This window comes from Onychostoma macrolepis, chromosome 21, assembly GCF_012432095.1.
Source record: "Onychostoma macrolepis isolate SWU-2019 chromosome 21, ASM1243209v1, whole genome shotgun sequence".
In the NCBI taxonomy this organism is placed as follows: Eukaryota; Metazoa; Chordata; class Actinopteri; order Cypriniformes; family Cyprinidae; genus Onychostoma; species Onychostoma macrolepis.
The window spans coordinates 31,196,369-31,211,976 of record NC_081175.1 but is presented as its reverse complement, the minus strand read 5'-3'; the positions used below and the strand labels follow the sequence as shown (position 1 = coordinate 31,211,976).

General features: G+C 43.2%; 2 protein-coding genes across 7 annotated transcripts; one reads left to right on the top strand and one right to left on the bottom strand.

The window, feature by feature from the left end:
- Window positions 1–972: 972 nt before the first annotated feature.
- Window positions 973–3,620, bottom strand: LOC131529432 (univin-like). 4 transcript variants are annotated; one of them, XM_058759163.1, is made up of 5 exons: window positions 3,379–3,620; window positions 2,525–2,664; window positions 2,369–2,440; window positions 2,088–2,182; window positions 973–1,997 (listed from the first exon to the last, which is right to left on the bottom strand). In XM_058759163.1, exons 1-5 carry the CDS (start codon window positions 3,480–3,482, stop codon window positions 1,782–1,784), a joined length of 627 nt encoding a protein of 208 aa, XP_058615146.1. In that variant the 5' UTR covers window positions 3,483–3,620; the 3' UTR covers window positions 973–1,781. The 4 variants fall into 4 exon arrangements, with proteins under 4 accessions (XP_058615146.1, XP_058615145.1, XP_058615148.1 ...); XM_058759162.1 differs by having other exon boundaries at window positions 2,369–2,443; window positions 3,379–3,616; XM_058759165.1 differs by having other exon boundaries at window positions 973–1,931; window positions 3,379–3,612.
- Window positions 3,621–5,316: 1,696 nt separating this feature from the next.
- LOC131528498 (serine/threonine-protein phosphatase with EF-hands 2-like) lies at window positions 5,317–15,540 on the top strand. 3 transcript variants are annotated; one of them, XM_058757686.1, is made up of 18 exons: window positions 5,317–7,225; window positions 7,444–7,524; window positions 7,628–7,645; window positions 7,850–7,977; window positions 8,094–8,148; window positions 8,232–8,407; window positions 8,528–8,642; window positions 8,741–8,787; window positions 8,860–9,026; window positions 9,139–9,175; window positions 11,094–11,243; window positions 11,337–11,642; window positions 12,132–12,317; window positions 12,479–12,621; window positions 13,578–13,684; window positions 14,040–14,206; window positions 14,574–14,661; window positions 14,780–15,540. In XM_058757686.1, the coding sequence occupies exons 2-18, from the start codon at window positions 7,470–7,472 to the stop codon at window positions 14,986–14,988; spliced, it is 2,154 nt and encodes a 717-aa protein (XP_058613669.1). In that variant the 5' UTR covers window positions 5,317–7,225; window positions 7,444–7,469; the 3' UTR covers window positions 14,989–15,540. The 3 variants fall into 3 exon arrangements, with proteins under 3 accessions (XP_058613669.1, XP_058613668.1, XP_058613670.1); XM_058757685.1 differs by having other exon boundaries at window positions 8,232–8,642; XM_058757687.1 differs by lacking the exon at window positions 12,132–12,317 and having other exon boundaries at window positions 8,232–8,642.
- Window positions 15,541–15,608: the final 68 nt, after the last annotated feature.

The following is a 15,608-nucleotide window of genomic DNA, read 5'->3' as shown; positions in this document are numbered from 1 at the left end:
TATATATATATATATATATATATATATATATATATATATATATATATATATATATATATATATATATATATACATACATAGATACATACATGACTGCTGTTGACTGAGGTCATGATTACTGAACTTAAATAGCATATCATTTGCATATAGTGTATAAACTGTACAAGATTTTTGCACCTTTCTGTACGCTGTTTGTTTTCATTCTTTCTAGACTATGAACCCTGGAAGAGAGCCTCGTTGGTTCTGTTTAACTCGTGTAACACAGCGGAGTGGAAGCGGCTCTTACCGGGCTGCGAGTCTTTGAAGCGGACCGTGAGTCTCTGCTGTCTGTCTGCGATCTGTCTGTAAGAGAGCGCCGTGCAGCTCATCACACAGTCAGACGGCATCTCAGCGTCCTTGGCCATTTCAGTAATAACCTCGTCCTTGTCCAAACACTCCGAGCTGTTCTCCTGAGCAAACACACAGAATATGAGAGAAAGCAGCGCTCCCCAGCACAGCCAGGAAGATCCCACACAGCGGGCCATGGTGTTTCAGGAAAGGACGAGTCGTTCCTGCGTTCGTTTGCTTGTCTTCTCTCTTTAGTGTTCAAGGTCAGACGGCCGCAGGTATGTGGAGTCTGTCTGAAGCCAGCAGGAACAGAGAGCTGTCGGGGCTCTGGACTCTTTTACTGAGTGCGCAACAGCCAGACACACACACGCACGCACACACACACACACACACACTTTCAAACAGTGCGTGCCAATAAACTCCCAAAATAAGCCACTCATTTCAGAAATGCACTGCAAGTAACCTGTGTCCGCAATCATTACTAAACCACTGAAAAATGAGCACAAGAGAAGTTCACGAGTTCATTCTGATAAATCTTTTCAGCTTTTGTTTTGTTACACACAGAAGCTGCCAGAAATAACACACACACAAAGAGAAACAAATGCTGAACGGATCTTTTATGAAGTGAAGTAAGGACATCACATCTTCATGCCATGAAAGCTTTCTTTAATAAAACATTCTGCTGATACATTTGATACACAGTGTAAATCTTGTTAAACATGCATGTGAAAGTGTTAGTTTGCCTTTCCTGGATTATATTTTGATAATATTTTCTAATACAATGGTGTGTAGCCTACAACATGGATGTCGAGTTATGAAACATTCAGACTAAATGTAAATGTAAATATAATACTGGGTTGAAAACTGTTCCCACACTGAATTTGAAATGATGTTGATTTATGGCCAGATGGTTTTTGCAAACACGCAGCCGAAATGCTGGAATGTGCGTTTGATTCTTCAACAAGACCAGGCGTTTCTCAACACGCAGATCACGCCTGATGCCACATTAGAGGAATAATTGACATTAGAATTTGATTTAAAGGAATGTAACACTTTGTTTGGTCCTCAGATTCGCACAGGGAAAGGTTTGGCAGAGCTGCTCCACAGCATTTTCTCAGGGAACATTGGCTGGCCGCTGCAGCCGCAGCCCCATAAAAGCCTGAAGTTAAAAACAGATTTGGCCTTGAACTGATTTGTAACAGAAGGTCCATTGTGCATTTCTATGCAAGTCAAATAACATGCTTAGATTGAGAACTTTATTTGCCTCTTCTGAGAACTTTGAGTCCATTCTTACAGCCCACAACAGTCTGAGAGTCTGACTCTCAACAGCAGCAAAAGTCAAAAGACGCTAAATAAGTTTGCTTAGCTATAAACCTACGAATCCAAAAAGCTGTGCTTCTCTACTGCGTTTCTGTGGCTCTGTGTCACGTGACCTGCGGGGTCAGGAAGGCTTTCTAGGACGGGGTCATGACCTCAGGGTCCTGCGTTTCCTCTCCAGGGTCACAGCCGCACTCGTGGGTCAGACTCACTGAGGACAGAACCACAACGCTCCCTTCGTCCATGTAGAGGAACGGGATGATTTTGTGAGCGGTCGGCTTGCAGCACTGTGGGAAGACAATTAAGATCAGGTCTGAGCCCAGAGACAAGATCATCTGAAGCCTTTCATCAGTCTGAGGCCCGTAGATGAGAGGAAAAATGTTAGCGTAAAGCATTTCTTAACAGAAAACAGATCGACTGAACGTGATGTAGAGGAAATGCACCTGCGCAGGTGCGTCTGCGCTCTCAGAACCGCAGGATCGGCACTGGATGAAGGTGATGCTCTCCGGATAAACCACCCAGCGCTCCCAGCCCAGATCTGGTGCATTTACACAAGAGAAGACATGCATGATGAGCCCAGTCACATTTCACCCCGAAACCAAGACGAAAGAAAAGAAATGGTATCATGTCTAAAGAAAACGAAGCCTTGCTTTCATTAATGAAGTGTGAAGTATTTATACATTGTGCTCATTTATTATGTTGCAGCAGTAAGATCGTAGCTCACCTTTAATGAAGACCTGACAGGAATGCTTGCAGCAGATGGAGTTTCTGGAGTCCTCGGGAAACGTTGCGTTACCTGCTAAATAGACAAGACATCAGATTCACCAGAAACCGGGCTGATCTGGTCTTCACCTGAGCCTGATCTCTGGGGCTTAGGTACCTGGTGCTGATGTGAGGTTCCTGAACATGTCTTTCCACTGCTCACGCAGACGATGCATCTTCGACACAGACACACGAGGCTCCTGCTGGAGTTTTAGAGATTCCAGAAGGATTTTCCTAATTTCCAGTTCTCCCTTGCATCTGCAAAAAAAACAAACATCATTGCTAACCCACAGTGTCATCACACCTCTGCAGACCTCGTGAGTGTGCGCCTGTCAAACAGCAGCCAAATGTTTTGGAGTGCAGCCGTGTGCTACCAGAGCCTCGCGTGTTTGTGATGGCTCAGCGCTTGACCCAGTAACAGGACACCAGAGGAGAAGAGAGATGCCCTCATTTATACCTCCAGAACGTTACATGTGTCTTTGCAGTCAACCTGTACACAATAAAACACTGAAGTAAAATCCAGAGCAAGAGAGTAGTAGTAGTATATTTTTATTTAATGCCATGTCAGCATCTTTGGCTATTTTCATGGCAAAAACAATTCAAAAAATAGTATAACAAATACAAGAAAAACCAGCAGAAAAGCAAACTCCACAGCAAGACAAGTTTTCTGAAGATATCCAGTAATTCTCTTCTGGTCAGTCAAGCGCGATCAGGTCAGCCAGGACGATTTGAGTCTCAAACGGAAGAAGAGCATGCTATTGTAATGAGGTTGATTCACCTTTTGCCCCGAGCACTCAAATATCAGCCTAAACTTCTACCAAATCTAAGACTTCAAGTCAATCTGGGTTCATAGACTGATCACAGTGAACGAGCTGTAACGAGAGTTTCTGCTAACAGCAAATCTGCCCAAAACCTCCTAATGAACAAAAGTGCAGGTGATGTTTAAAACATCTTTAAAACATCAGCTCTTACCTGTTGGCTTTGACAGCAGATGCCTCAGGTGAAGGATGGAGAGCAAACATCTCTCCGAGAGGACTCCCGAACAGAACGGCGACGACACACAGCACCAGACGCATGGCTGCAGGATAACGCTCGAGTCTCGTGACGAAGGCTCTCAGGACTCTGGAGAGGAATGAATGGGTGTTGTTTGAAGCGGCCTGGGAAAGCAGGGATTTATCTACCCTGGCCGAGCTTGGCCTTGGAATACTTTACACTGTTTTCATGTCGAGCAAACGGATGGTGTTGAAAAGGAGGTGGAGAATAAAGGTGGAACTGAGAAAAACAATATCTCACGGTTACACACTAACAAAGATGATAAGCTCCAACCTGCGGGAGGACAGATGAAAAATATGAAAAAGATCAGAAAGAACAGCAATGAAGAAAATAAAGAAACCATTCATGAAACGGCCTGCATCTGTGCGATTCGTGAACGCGCCTCATTCCCAGGACAAGTGAAGTGACCGTTATGATCAACTGGACACTGAACTTGTGTCGGCTCATAGATCGAACTCTGTTTAGTGTGGAATGCAAGAAAAGTTTTAAAATCAAATATTCATTTGAGCTGCAAATGTGCCATTCATCAGAATATCAATACACTAATTAGGGTCATTAATATAGCGAGTAAGGTCACTGGTAAGCCTCAGAGAACCCTGAAGCAGGTGTATATTTCAAGTTCAGTTCAAGTTTATTTGTATAGCGCTTTTCACGATGTAAATCCTTGCAAAGCAGCGTCACAGAAAATTTAATTTCTACATTATATTTAGTAGTGGCTTATCAGTGGTGACTATGTCAAGTTGATGTACATATGGCAGAAATGTACGGTAAAAATCAGTTAATGACGTAATCAAACAGACGAAGAACACTATGAACAGCAATGATTATATGTTGCAATCAAACTTATAGCAAAGTTTGGTAGTTTTGTATGTTGTTTCAGGGTCTTCTGAGGGGTTGGCATCATCTCTTCTCAGGTCTTCGTAAGGATTGGATCCAGACTGAAGCTTCTGTAATTCCTCGGGATGCCAAACCAGTGGCAGAAACAGAGAAGCAAATAGAGACAACATTAGCTGTTCCAACCAAGCAAAACTGATGTGTTCAACCCAGGCAAAAGAATTTTACTGTGCATTTGATCAGGTGTAGCTGAAGTACAAGGTTATAAGATGCATTATGTGAATGCTTGGCAAGAGATGTGTCTTTAATCTAGATTTAAACAGAGAGAGTGTGTCTGAACCCCGAACGTTATCAGGAAGGCTATTCCAGAGTTTGGGAGCCGAATGTGAAAAAGCTCTGCCTCCTTCAGTGGACTTTGCTATCCTAGGAACCACCAAGAGTCCAGAGTTTTGTGGCCTTAGGGAGCGTGATGGATTGTAGCGTGATAGAAGACTAGTTAGGTACGCAGGAGCTGAACCATTTAGGGCCTTAATAGCAAGTAGTAATATTTTGTAACTGATACGGAATTTAATAGGGAGCCAGTGCAGAGACTGTAAAATTGGGGTAATATGATTATATTTTCTTGACCTGGTAAGGAGCCGCTGTATTTTGCACTACCTGTAGCTTGTTTACTGAAGATGCAGGACAAGCAGCTAGCAGTGCATTACAATAGTCCAGTCTAGAGGTCATGAATGCATGAACTAGCTTTTCAGCATCTGAAACAGGTAGCATGTTTCGAAGCTTGGCAATGTTTCTAAGATGGAAGAATGCTGTTTTTGTAACATGGGAAATATGATTTTCAAAAGACAAGTTGCTGTCTAATATAACACCCAGATTTTTGACTGTAGAGGAAGTAACAGTACATCTGTCTAGATACAAATTGTAATCCAAGAGATTCTGAGTACTGTTGTTTGGTCCAATAATAATATCTCTGTCTTATCCGAATAGGAGGAAATTATTGGTCATCCAATCTTTTACATTTTTAACACACTCTGTTAGCTTAGATAGTTCAGAAGTTTCATCTGGTCTTGTTGAGATATATAGTTGAGTATCATCAGCATAACAATGGAAACTAATCCCATATTTTCTAATGATATTACCAAGGGCAATATGTACAGTATATTGAAAATAGCAGAGGGCCTAGGACAGATCCTTGTGGCACTCCATACTTTACTGGATTTAATTGAGATGATTCCCCGTTTAAATAGACAAAGTGGTTGCGATCGGACAGGTAGGATCTAAACCACCTTAAAGCCTGCCCGTATATTAAACCCTTGAATACCCGTATAGTTTTGTAATCGATATGTATGTCATGATCTATAGCGTCGAACACAGCACTAAGGTCAGTTGAAACTAGCAATGAGATGCAGCCTTGGTCTGACGCAAGAAGCAAGTAATTTGTAATTTTAACAAGTGCAGTTTCTGTGCTATGATGAAATTCTTCATAGATATAATTTTTGCAGGAAGGAGTACGATTGAGCAGACACAACTTTTTCTAAAATTTCAGAAATAAACTGAAGATTTGAAATGGGTCTTTTAGCCAGTTCACTAAGCTCTAGTTGTGGTTTCTTAACAAGAGTCATAATAAGAAGTTGTGTTGGGAAAGCTTTTAAAAGATGCTACTCATCCTTTGAATGATCAGTTTGTCTTATTGCCTTCTAGAAGATGTTATTTAATGCCCAGGGCAGAGAGAAACATCTATAAGAATGAATTTATACTTGCAGTAATTGGATATTTGAATCAAAACACTGAGGTGGAACAATCTTTTATGGTTTTTGATATCTGTGTGGTTTTAATGTTATGTATGTTTGAGGTCAATGGTGTGGTCAAAGATCATTTTCAACCATTGGGGTTGACAATAAAGTCGTATTGTATTGTATTGTATTGTATCAGCTGACATGAATTTCCAATGGATTCCTGACTCATTGCGGTGGCCTAAAATAATATAGCGGGTTAGTAATGCTTTGCAAGAGTGCGAGCGCATGTTCAGGACTGGGGGTTAAAGCTGCGTTATTGATCACTAATCAGTCAATGTTTAAACATGAGAAGCACATTTTCTGATATTTATTTGACTCCGCAGGTCATTTCTCATAAGAAATACAGAGCTGGACATTGTTGTAGCATCTGTAGTTTCTCTTCTGACCTCAGATGAACTGAATCAAAGCAGCGCTGGATGTGTTTGTCCTTGAGTCTGTCGCGCTGTAACTCCCTTGCGTCAGGAGGAATTCCAACACCTGCGTGTGAACAGAAATCTAAAGAAAGAAACAACAGTTTATCTGCCATTCTGAGGAATCCGTGCCATTTGAGGACAACTTATAATATCATTTCATCCACTGCTGACCTGTCAAGAAACTGTTTTCTCTTGCGTAACCCTAACCTTATTCACCTATTAGTCAAAACCCATACACTCTTAACCCCTATTCTGAAGATGTGCTTGTAGTGTGCCACATTATTTCAGTCCCATCACAGTAGATTTATATGCTCATGATTTGAATAGACTCAGAATAGATCAAATCTTGTTGAATTCAGTTGTTTTTTATACTAAAGCCTATTAAATGTACCAGTGATGAACGGGGAGAACTGGTCTGTTTAAAAAACAAATTCATGTGGCTGTGTTCATCATTCTGTGAGTTGGACGTCGGCTCTGAACAGCGGAGCGACAGGCTCAAATGCATGGAGGCCTTTAGCTGCTTTTTATCCGTCTATTCTGGGTTGGAGCCGAGCCGCAGTATTAACCCTAATCCAGCCGCAGCGTGTTGTTTTGATGAAGCGGTCACGCGGATCAGCTCCATATCTCACCATCTGTCTCTCTCTCCAGGTGCACTGAGTGAAGTTGGTCACACTTCTTCACAGGCTCTGCTGTCATGGAGGGATTCTGACAAACCCTCAGCAGGTGAGTGTTGCTGTTTTCTAAAGCGCAGTGGCTGGAGGTCTTTTGTAGAATTAGAGCTAAACTACTCTGTACGAAACAATTAATCAAACTAAGAGGACGGGTCACATTATTTCTGATTTTCTTTGATGTGATGGGAGTTATTTATAATTGTTTAAAAGTGAAATTCAGATTAGCAGATTCAAAAACATGAATGAATTCATAGGTGTCTGGTTTGACAGGTGTACTCACAGCAGACTGATGTAACATGGGATGCGGAGTCACGAAATCAAACCAGCTGCAGCTGAAACCATGCGACCGAGGTGCGTGAACCAACAAGATGATTCGAGTTTGCCATTAAATGACTGAGAGAAACAGCTCACATTGCTCTGTGTCTGTCTTTGTCTCTGTCACGTCTGTCTGTAGGAAACATCTCAGTTCCGGGTAATTCCTCCTCATTTATTTCAGTAAAAGTCTCATTGTTGTCAGAGAGTGTTAATGAACATCAAACACTGTTTTTCTTGGTTTCTCTCACATGCAGCGGCTACAGGTCAGACAGATCACATGTTTCTGTGAGTTTAAAGAAACATCACCGTCACTCACGTTTCCTGCTGGCCTGACTGTGTCTGTCTCTGTCTGTCTCTGTAGCGATGCGAGCGGCGCTGCTCATCCAGCGCTGGTATCGTCAGTACGTGGCGCGGCTGGAGATGAGACGCCGCTGCACCTGGAACATCTTTCAGTCGATAGAGTATTCTGGACAACAGGATCATATCAAGGTGAAACAACACGGATCTTCTCCTCAGATACGTCTATCCAGGAGTAATGAAGCACAGACTTACAGTCACAGAGGCCTGTTATTGCACTAAAACTCATGCTGTTTGTGTCTCTGCAGCTGTATAATTTCTTCGGTTACCTGATGGATCATTTCAGTTCTGCCAACAGCCAAAGTAAGAAGCAAGTTCTTCAGCTGTGTCTCCTTTGATGAAGTGCTCAGGGTAACTAAACAGCCTGACACATGCGTCTCTCTCAGGGAATCTGGTCTCTCAGATGTTTGGCGAGAGTGAGGTGTTTCAGGACGCGGAGTGGGAGAGACGCTTCTGTTATAAAGACATTGAGGTCCCAGATGTCTACACCGGCCCGCATCTCTCCTTCCCACTGAGCATCTCCAACGTCACGGAGCTGGTGCACGCCTTCAAAAACAAACAAGTACAATCATTCCTGTCAAAGCAGCAAAATAGCTTCATGTACATGTTACAAAGTCAGTCTTTCTCATCTGTCAGCGGAAGCTGTAGAAGTGAGTGTTTAAGCGCAGATGTCTCTCCGCAGAAGCTTCACGCGCGTTATGTGCTGCAGCTGCTGGGAAAGACGTGGACGCTCCTGCGCTTGATGCCCAACATCAGTCACGTGGGCACCTGCAGACACAAAGAGATCACCATCTGTGGTGAGTAACACTCACACCTCCTTCTCAAGACGTCTCACAACGAGACGCACCGTTTTTAAGGGTACAACTTGCAATTGAATTTTTTGCTACTCATGCAGGTGACCTACACGGCCATCTTGAGGATCTGCTGTTGATCTTTTACAAAGTCAGTAAAATTCCACAATCCACAATTCATTGCATTTGAATGTGCCAGTAACAGATTTTTGTTCAATACTAGAATGGTTTTCCTTCGGCGGAGACGCCGTACGTCTTCAACGGTGATTTCGTGGACCGAGGGAAGGAGTCCATAGAGATCCTGCTGGTTCTGTTTGCGTTCCTGTTGCTGTATCCGCACAATGTGCATCTGAACAGAGGAAACCACGAGGACCACATCGTTAATCTGAGGTGCAGATGATATGGATCAAATCAATCACCTACATTTGCATTTGTGAGCAACAAATTCAGTTAGGAATGGATTTATGTCCATTTTAAAATGAAAAATCTTGTTTTCATGCAGATACGGCTTCACTAAGGAAGTTCTGGGGAAATATCAGGTGAGCTGACCATCCACCGCTCGTCTCTAAGGCAGCGCGTCCAGTCCTGATCCTGGAGGAGCGACGTCCAGCAGAGTTTAGCTCCAACCGCCCCAAAGGTTTCCAGTGATGCTGAAGACCTTCATTAGCTGTTTGGATGCGTTTAATTAGGATTAGAGCTAAACTCTGCAGGCCTCCAGCAGGACTGAACACGCCTGCTCTAAGAGGATTTGCACCTTCCTCTCGTCTGTCCATTCACACAATCACAGACCGCTTGTCTGCATTAGCAAATAAGAACCGTCATGAAATCCTTGGATTTCTTTACATAAGAAGTCCATTCAAACATTCTCTTGTAGATTATTTCAGTGTTACACACACTCTCTTTGTCTTATACTTTATATTTCTTAAGGAATTATAGAGATTTAACTAAAAACAGAAAACTGATGTGTTTTAGCCGCTCATTTACACGACAGCAGCATTTTGGGGATGTGAAAATGCAAACTTTTGAAAACAGGTCTTAAAGCACAAGTTATCACAAGAAAGTGATACTGTTATTGTCTCTGTGTAAATTACAAAAATGCTAATTCATGCATATATGCATTACATGTTCATGTAGTGTTTCTCTACAAAAATCACATTGCCAACTGCTGGCCTGGATCCGTGTGACCAGGGAACGTATTGACAATGTTGTCTTCAGTACATGAAAAACGCAAAGTAAAAACTTTTCCATTTTAGCACATTGTTGTTAGGGTTAGGGTTAGGGAACACCTGTTCATTTAGACCCATTGACACAGGTGTATAAAATCAAGCGTCTAGCCATGCAGTCTGCATTTACAAACATTTGTGGAAAAAATTTGTTCTGAAGAGCTCAGTGAATTGAAGCATGGTACTGTGATAGAACGCCATCTTTGCAATAAGTCAGTTTGTGAAATTTCATCCCTGCTAGATATTCCACCTTCAGCTGTAAGTGGTATTACTGGAAAGTGGAAGTGTATAGGAACAGCAGCAAGAAGCCCATATAAAGTCACAGAGTGGGTCACCGAGTGCTGGGGCTCATGATGTGTAAGTCACCAACGCACCGCTGATTTCAGAGCTGAAGAGGGTCTCCACTGGCATTAATATCAGCAGTAAAACAGTGCAGCAGAACTTCATGAATGGGTTTCCATGTGCGAGCAGCTACATGAAGCCTCACATCACCAGTACAATGCCGAACAAGGGATGGAGTGAGTAAAGTATGCTGACACTAGACTCTGGAGCAGAGGAAACCTGTTCTGTGGAGCCACCGTTCACATGGTCTGATGGGAGAGTCTGGGTTTGGTGGATTCCAGGAGAACGTTACCTGCCTGACTGCATTGTGCCAACTGTAACGTCTGGAATGGGGCTGTTTTTCAGGGATCGGCCCCCAAGAATGAACATTTCCCAAGACATTTTGGACAATGCTATGCTTCTTACTTTGCAGGAAAAGTTTGGGGAGGCCCTTTTCTTTTTAGGTTCCCCGGTGCACAAAGACATGGTCAGATGAGTCTCAACTGGTCCTGACCTCAACCCCATCCACCACCGTTGAAATGAACTGGAACGGAGATTGCAAGCCAGGCCTTCTAATGCAAATTCAGTGCCTGAAAATTCCATATTAATGTCTATGTATTTAGAATGAGGTGTCATTAAAGTCCCAGTTGGTGTAATGGTCAGACGCCTCTAGTTTTGTCCATATAGCGTATTTTAGTTTTTAATACCATTTGACTTAATCTCTTTGTATTAAACAGACATGGACAAACTGGATAAGTCCGTTTCCCTCGATAGAAAGATCACAAATTGATTACAATTTTAACTCAACTGATTTAATTCTCGATCAGATGTGCGGAGCTGACAGAAAACAAGTCATGTTCACACCAAGAATAACTATAACATTAACTATATTAGTGTTTTTCTGATGTCACAGGTTCACGGGAAAATGATTCTTAAACTTCTGCAGAAGATCTTCAGCTGGTTGCCGCTGGCCACAGTGATCGACCAGAAAGTTCTGATTCTACACGGAGGAATTTCTGACAAGACGGACTTGAATGTGATCGCCAAACTAGACCGTCACCGAGTATGTTACACTTCAGCAATCGCATGAAACCCAGCGGAGGATGTTGTTGTTTCATGTGTGTCAGTCGTTGTCTTCTGGGCCGTTTCCCCTCAGTTCGTTTCGGCCCTCAGGCCCCTGAAGAGGAAAGGAGCGTCGGCGATGCTGAAGGAAGCGGCTCTCAGCGCAGATGGAGACGAGGAGTTCAGCGCGGGACGCAGGAGAGTTCAGTCTCTGAGTCACGGCACACCGCTGCGCCTCCGACAGGAGCTGCCGCGGCATTCGGTGCACTCTGAGTCCGGCCGGACGGGCCGCTCCGTCGAGGAGGAGCTGCGAGAGAGACGCCGCCTGGCCGGCCTCAGCCTGTCGTCCGATTCAGATCCTGCTGAGGTTCTGGAGACTGATGCAGATGAATGGAAGCAGGTGAAAACACAAACCCACTAAACTTCACTGGAGCACACACACTTTCACTCACTCTTGTCTTTCTCTCTGTTTCTCTCACTCATCACAGTATGACCAAACAATTTGAAGAAACCTTAGAAAAAAAGTACTGTGGCACAGTACTGTGATGTATCTGATGGTAATATCATGGTACTTTTATATATACCGTGATCCTGAGTGATTACCATAAATTACTTCAAAGAATACCACGGCATTACCATGGAGTAAAGTCAAATAGACCATGGAAATACCATGGTAATTTTTGTTGGTGTGTGTGCAGGTAGTCTGCGCCAGCATGTGTTGTTGTTGTGTTTAGAGCTTTTTAATAGGTGACAATCGTGTTTGGCTTGTATTGTCATTTTTCAGAGTATGCAGGCTCTAAGTATGATCTGAGGTGTTGCTCTTCAACATTAACACATCGTGTGTGTGATCAAGAGTTCAAGTGCGGTTTGTCTCACACACACTCTCCAGATTGTGGACGTTCTGTGGAGTGACCCGATGTCTCAGAACGGTTGTGTCCCTAACAAGGTTCGAGGAGGCGGGTGTTACTGGGGGCCAGACGTCACACAGGAAGTGCTGGACAGACACAAACTGCAGCTGCTCATCAGATCTCATGAGTGCAAACAGGAAGGCTATGAATTCTGCCACAACGGCAGGGTGAGCCATCCATCAATACTCATCCACCCATCAATACTCATCCCTCCATCCAACCATTTACCCATCTATCTATTCACCAACTCATCGATTTATTTATCCATTTACCCATCTAGAGTTTGACTGTAATATGTTCTGAAGGGCTGATTATTTTGCATTTGCAGGTTTTGACAATATTTTCAGCCTCTAATTACTATGACGTTGGCAGTAACAGAGGCGCTTACATTCGTTTGGGTCCCGACCTCATTCCTCACTTCAAACAGTTTCAGGCCAGCAGATCAACACGAGAGCTAACACTCAGACAGAGGTGAACACACACACACACACACACACACGTTGGTTTATGTGGTTTACGGGACTCTCCATAGGCGTAATGGTTGTTATACTGTACTTACTGTATGTGCTATTGTCCTACACCAACCCTACACCTAAACCTACCCCTTACAGGAGACTACAGGCATTTTTAGATAATAAAAAAACACCATTCAGTATGTTTTTTAAGCCTTTTGTTTTACGGGGACATAGGCAGCTTCCTCATAAACCACCTTCATGTTGTAATACCTCTGTCATACCCATGTTATTATACACATTTGTGTCCCCGTGAACCACATAAACATGCACACACACAAACACACGACTATACTAGTGGAACCTGAAGTCTTGTTTTGGGGTGTCCTTCACAGAAAAGAGATAAAAGCTACATAAGTGTGTGTCATAGCAGAACTCTACTCTAAACACCAATCATGTGCGTCTCAGTCTAAAAGGTTTAATTTTTGTTTTTGAATGTATCAGATTTGGTTGGAAAACACGTTAAACAGTTTGTTTGTTTGTCTGTGTGTGTGTGTGTGTGTGTGTGTGTGTGTGTGTGTGTGTCTGTGTGTGTTTGTGTCTGTGTGTGTGTGTCTGTGTCTGTTTGTGTCTGTGTGTGTGTGTGTCTGTGTGTTTGTGTCTGTGTGTGTGTGTCTGTGTGTCTGTGTGTGTGTGTGTCTGTCTGTCTGTGTGTGTGTGTCTGTGTGTGTGTGTGTGTTTGTGTGTGTGTGTGTGTGTGTGTGTGTGTGTGTCTGTGTGTGTGTGTGTGTGTGTCTGTGTGTGTGTGTGTGTGTGTGTGTGTGTGTGTCTGTGTGTGTGTGTGTGTGTGTGTGTGTGTGTGTCTGTCTGTGTGTGTGTGTGTGTGTGTGTGTGTGTGTCTGTGTGTGTGTGTGTCTGTGTCTGTGTGTGTGTGTGTGTGTGTGTGTGTGTGTGTGTGTGTCTGTGTGTGTGTAGTGTGGGACGAACAGAACGTTCTGCATTACAGGCTCTGAGGATGCAGCTGTTTGCACACAAATCTGCCCTGATCCGAGAGTTTCAGGAATACGACCCACAGCGCACAGGTAATGAACACACACACACACACACACACACACACACACACACACACACCTTTTTCTTCACACTTCAGAAGAGCAATTCCCAGCATTGTTCTCCCTAATCAAACTCACCAGAATCAGCTGACCAGGGTTGCGCTTCCTAAAAGCATCGTTAGCTAGCCATGGTCACAAGTTCCATTGAACTCTATTGGTAACGACGGAACTCACTACCATAGTTGCTTTTGGGAAACACACCTCAGGTCATTAGTAGAAACTCCAAGACCTGAGTCGGGTTACAGTTAGAGTTAGTCATGTAAGAGATGTTCAGGCTGAGCGTATATATTGTCATGTTTACCGTTCGATGTGTCTGCGGTCTCAGGTCTGATCTCTGTGAAGCACTGGGCCGCTGCTGTGGAGAAGGTCCTGCGTCTGGCTCTGCCCTGGAGGGTTCTGAGGTCTCAGCTGGTGACCAGCAGCACACAGGACGGGACACTAAACTATCACGACTGGGTCAACCAGCTGTCTGTAATCCAGCCCAACACGGAGGTGAGCTCAGAGAAAACACGACCACATTCACGACTCTGATGCTTCATTCGCTTTGAGAAGCTTTTTTTTTTAGGATTTAGCATACAAATAAGAAATATTTTCCAGAATATTCTGTGCACATGTACAACTTAATTTAAAAAGTCACAAAACACAAAGGATGGTGCAGTTTTAATATGGCATAATTTTATATACACTATCAATTGTCAAAATGAAAAAGAACAGTGTATATTTATACTAATTAATACTAGCCTGCTAAAATGTCATTTATTAATCAATAGCTGATATTTACATATCTATTGTCATAACTATTGAAAGAACAACCGATCATCACTAACCCAATAGGCGTCTATTTATCTGATTCTGTCAGATTGCAAACACGAGCCTCCTGGAGACCCTCTACAAGCATCACTCAAACCTGGAGAGCATCTTCAGAATGATCGACACGGACCACTCAGGTGATCAGATCAGCCGTATGAGATATTGACATGCTTTATAACCTCTATAAACCTTCAGTTTAGCTCAAACAGTAAACGTACAGCGAGACGTGTTCTCAGATCAGATGGATGTGTTCAGGTCTGATCTCGTTCGAGGAGTTTCGTCAGACGTGGAAGCTGCTGAGCTCTCACCTGCAGACGGACATCAGCGATAAAGCCATCTCAGATCTGGCCGAGAGCATCGACTTCAACAAGGACGGCAGCATCGACATCAACGAGTTCATGGAGGCCTTTCGCCTGGTGGAGCACTCTAGAGCCGAGATGGAAGTGCTGCCGTCACCTGAATGAGCGCAGGACGAACACAAACAACGCAGTGCTTTCGGTGTCGCTCCGAAGCTCAAGAGCAGCTGCTGTACAGATGAACTGACTGGAAACGCATCTGAATAGCTATGTTTCCATCCAAAGATGCGAATATAACTTGTGCGCAAAACTGGAACAATTGCATAAAACATTAGCGAATAAAGCACCTTTTCCATCCAACGAGTCAAAGAGAACAAGATCGTCACTTCCTAAATAACTGGCACTAAATACCACTAAGACAAGTGGAAAGAGCCACTAAATTTAATCATTTCCATTTATAATAAATGACTTGCGCCTCAGAGCGAACGGACGAAACAATAAATGCAGTTCATATTCATGGTGTCTCAAAGTAGCACAGTTGAGTCCGCTTAGATGATCTTCTAAAGGATCATTTTTCGTATATTAAGTACAAAATGAGCGTGCGAAAATAGAGCACTTTAAGTACATTATGGAAGTGTACTTGTTTTTCACCTGGGAAATGTGTCTCCATCGTAGTTTATGCACATTTTTTCTTATCGGATAAAAAGTTTATCCTACTCAATGGTACGCATAAGTTTTTATGCAATATTCCAAAATATGCAGAAAAATAGGTGGATGGAAACATAGCT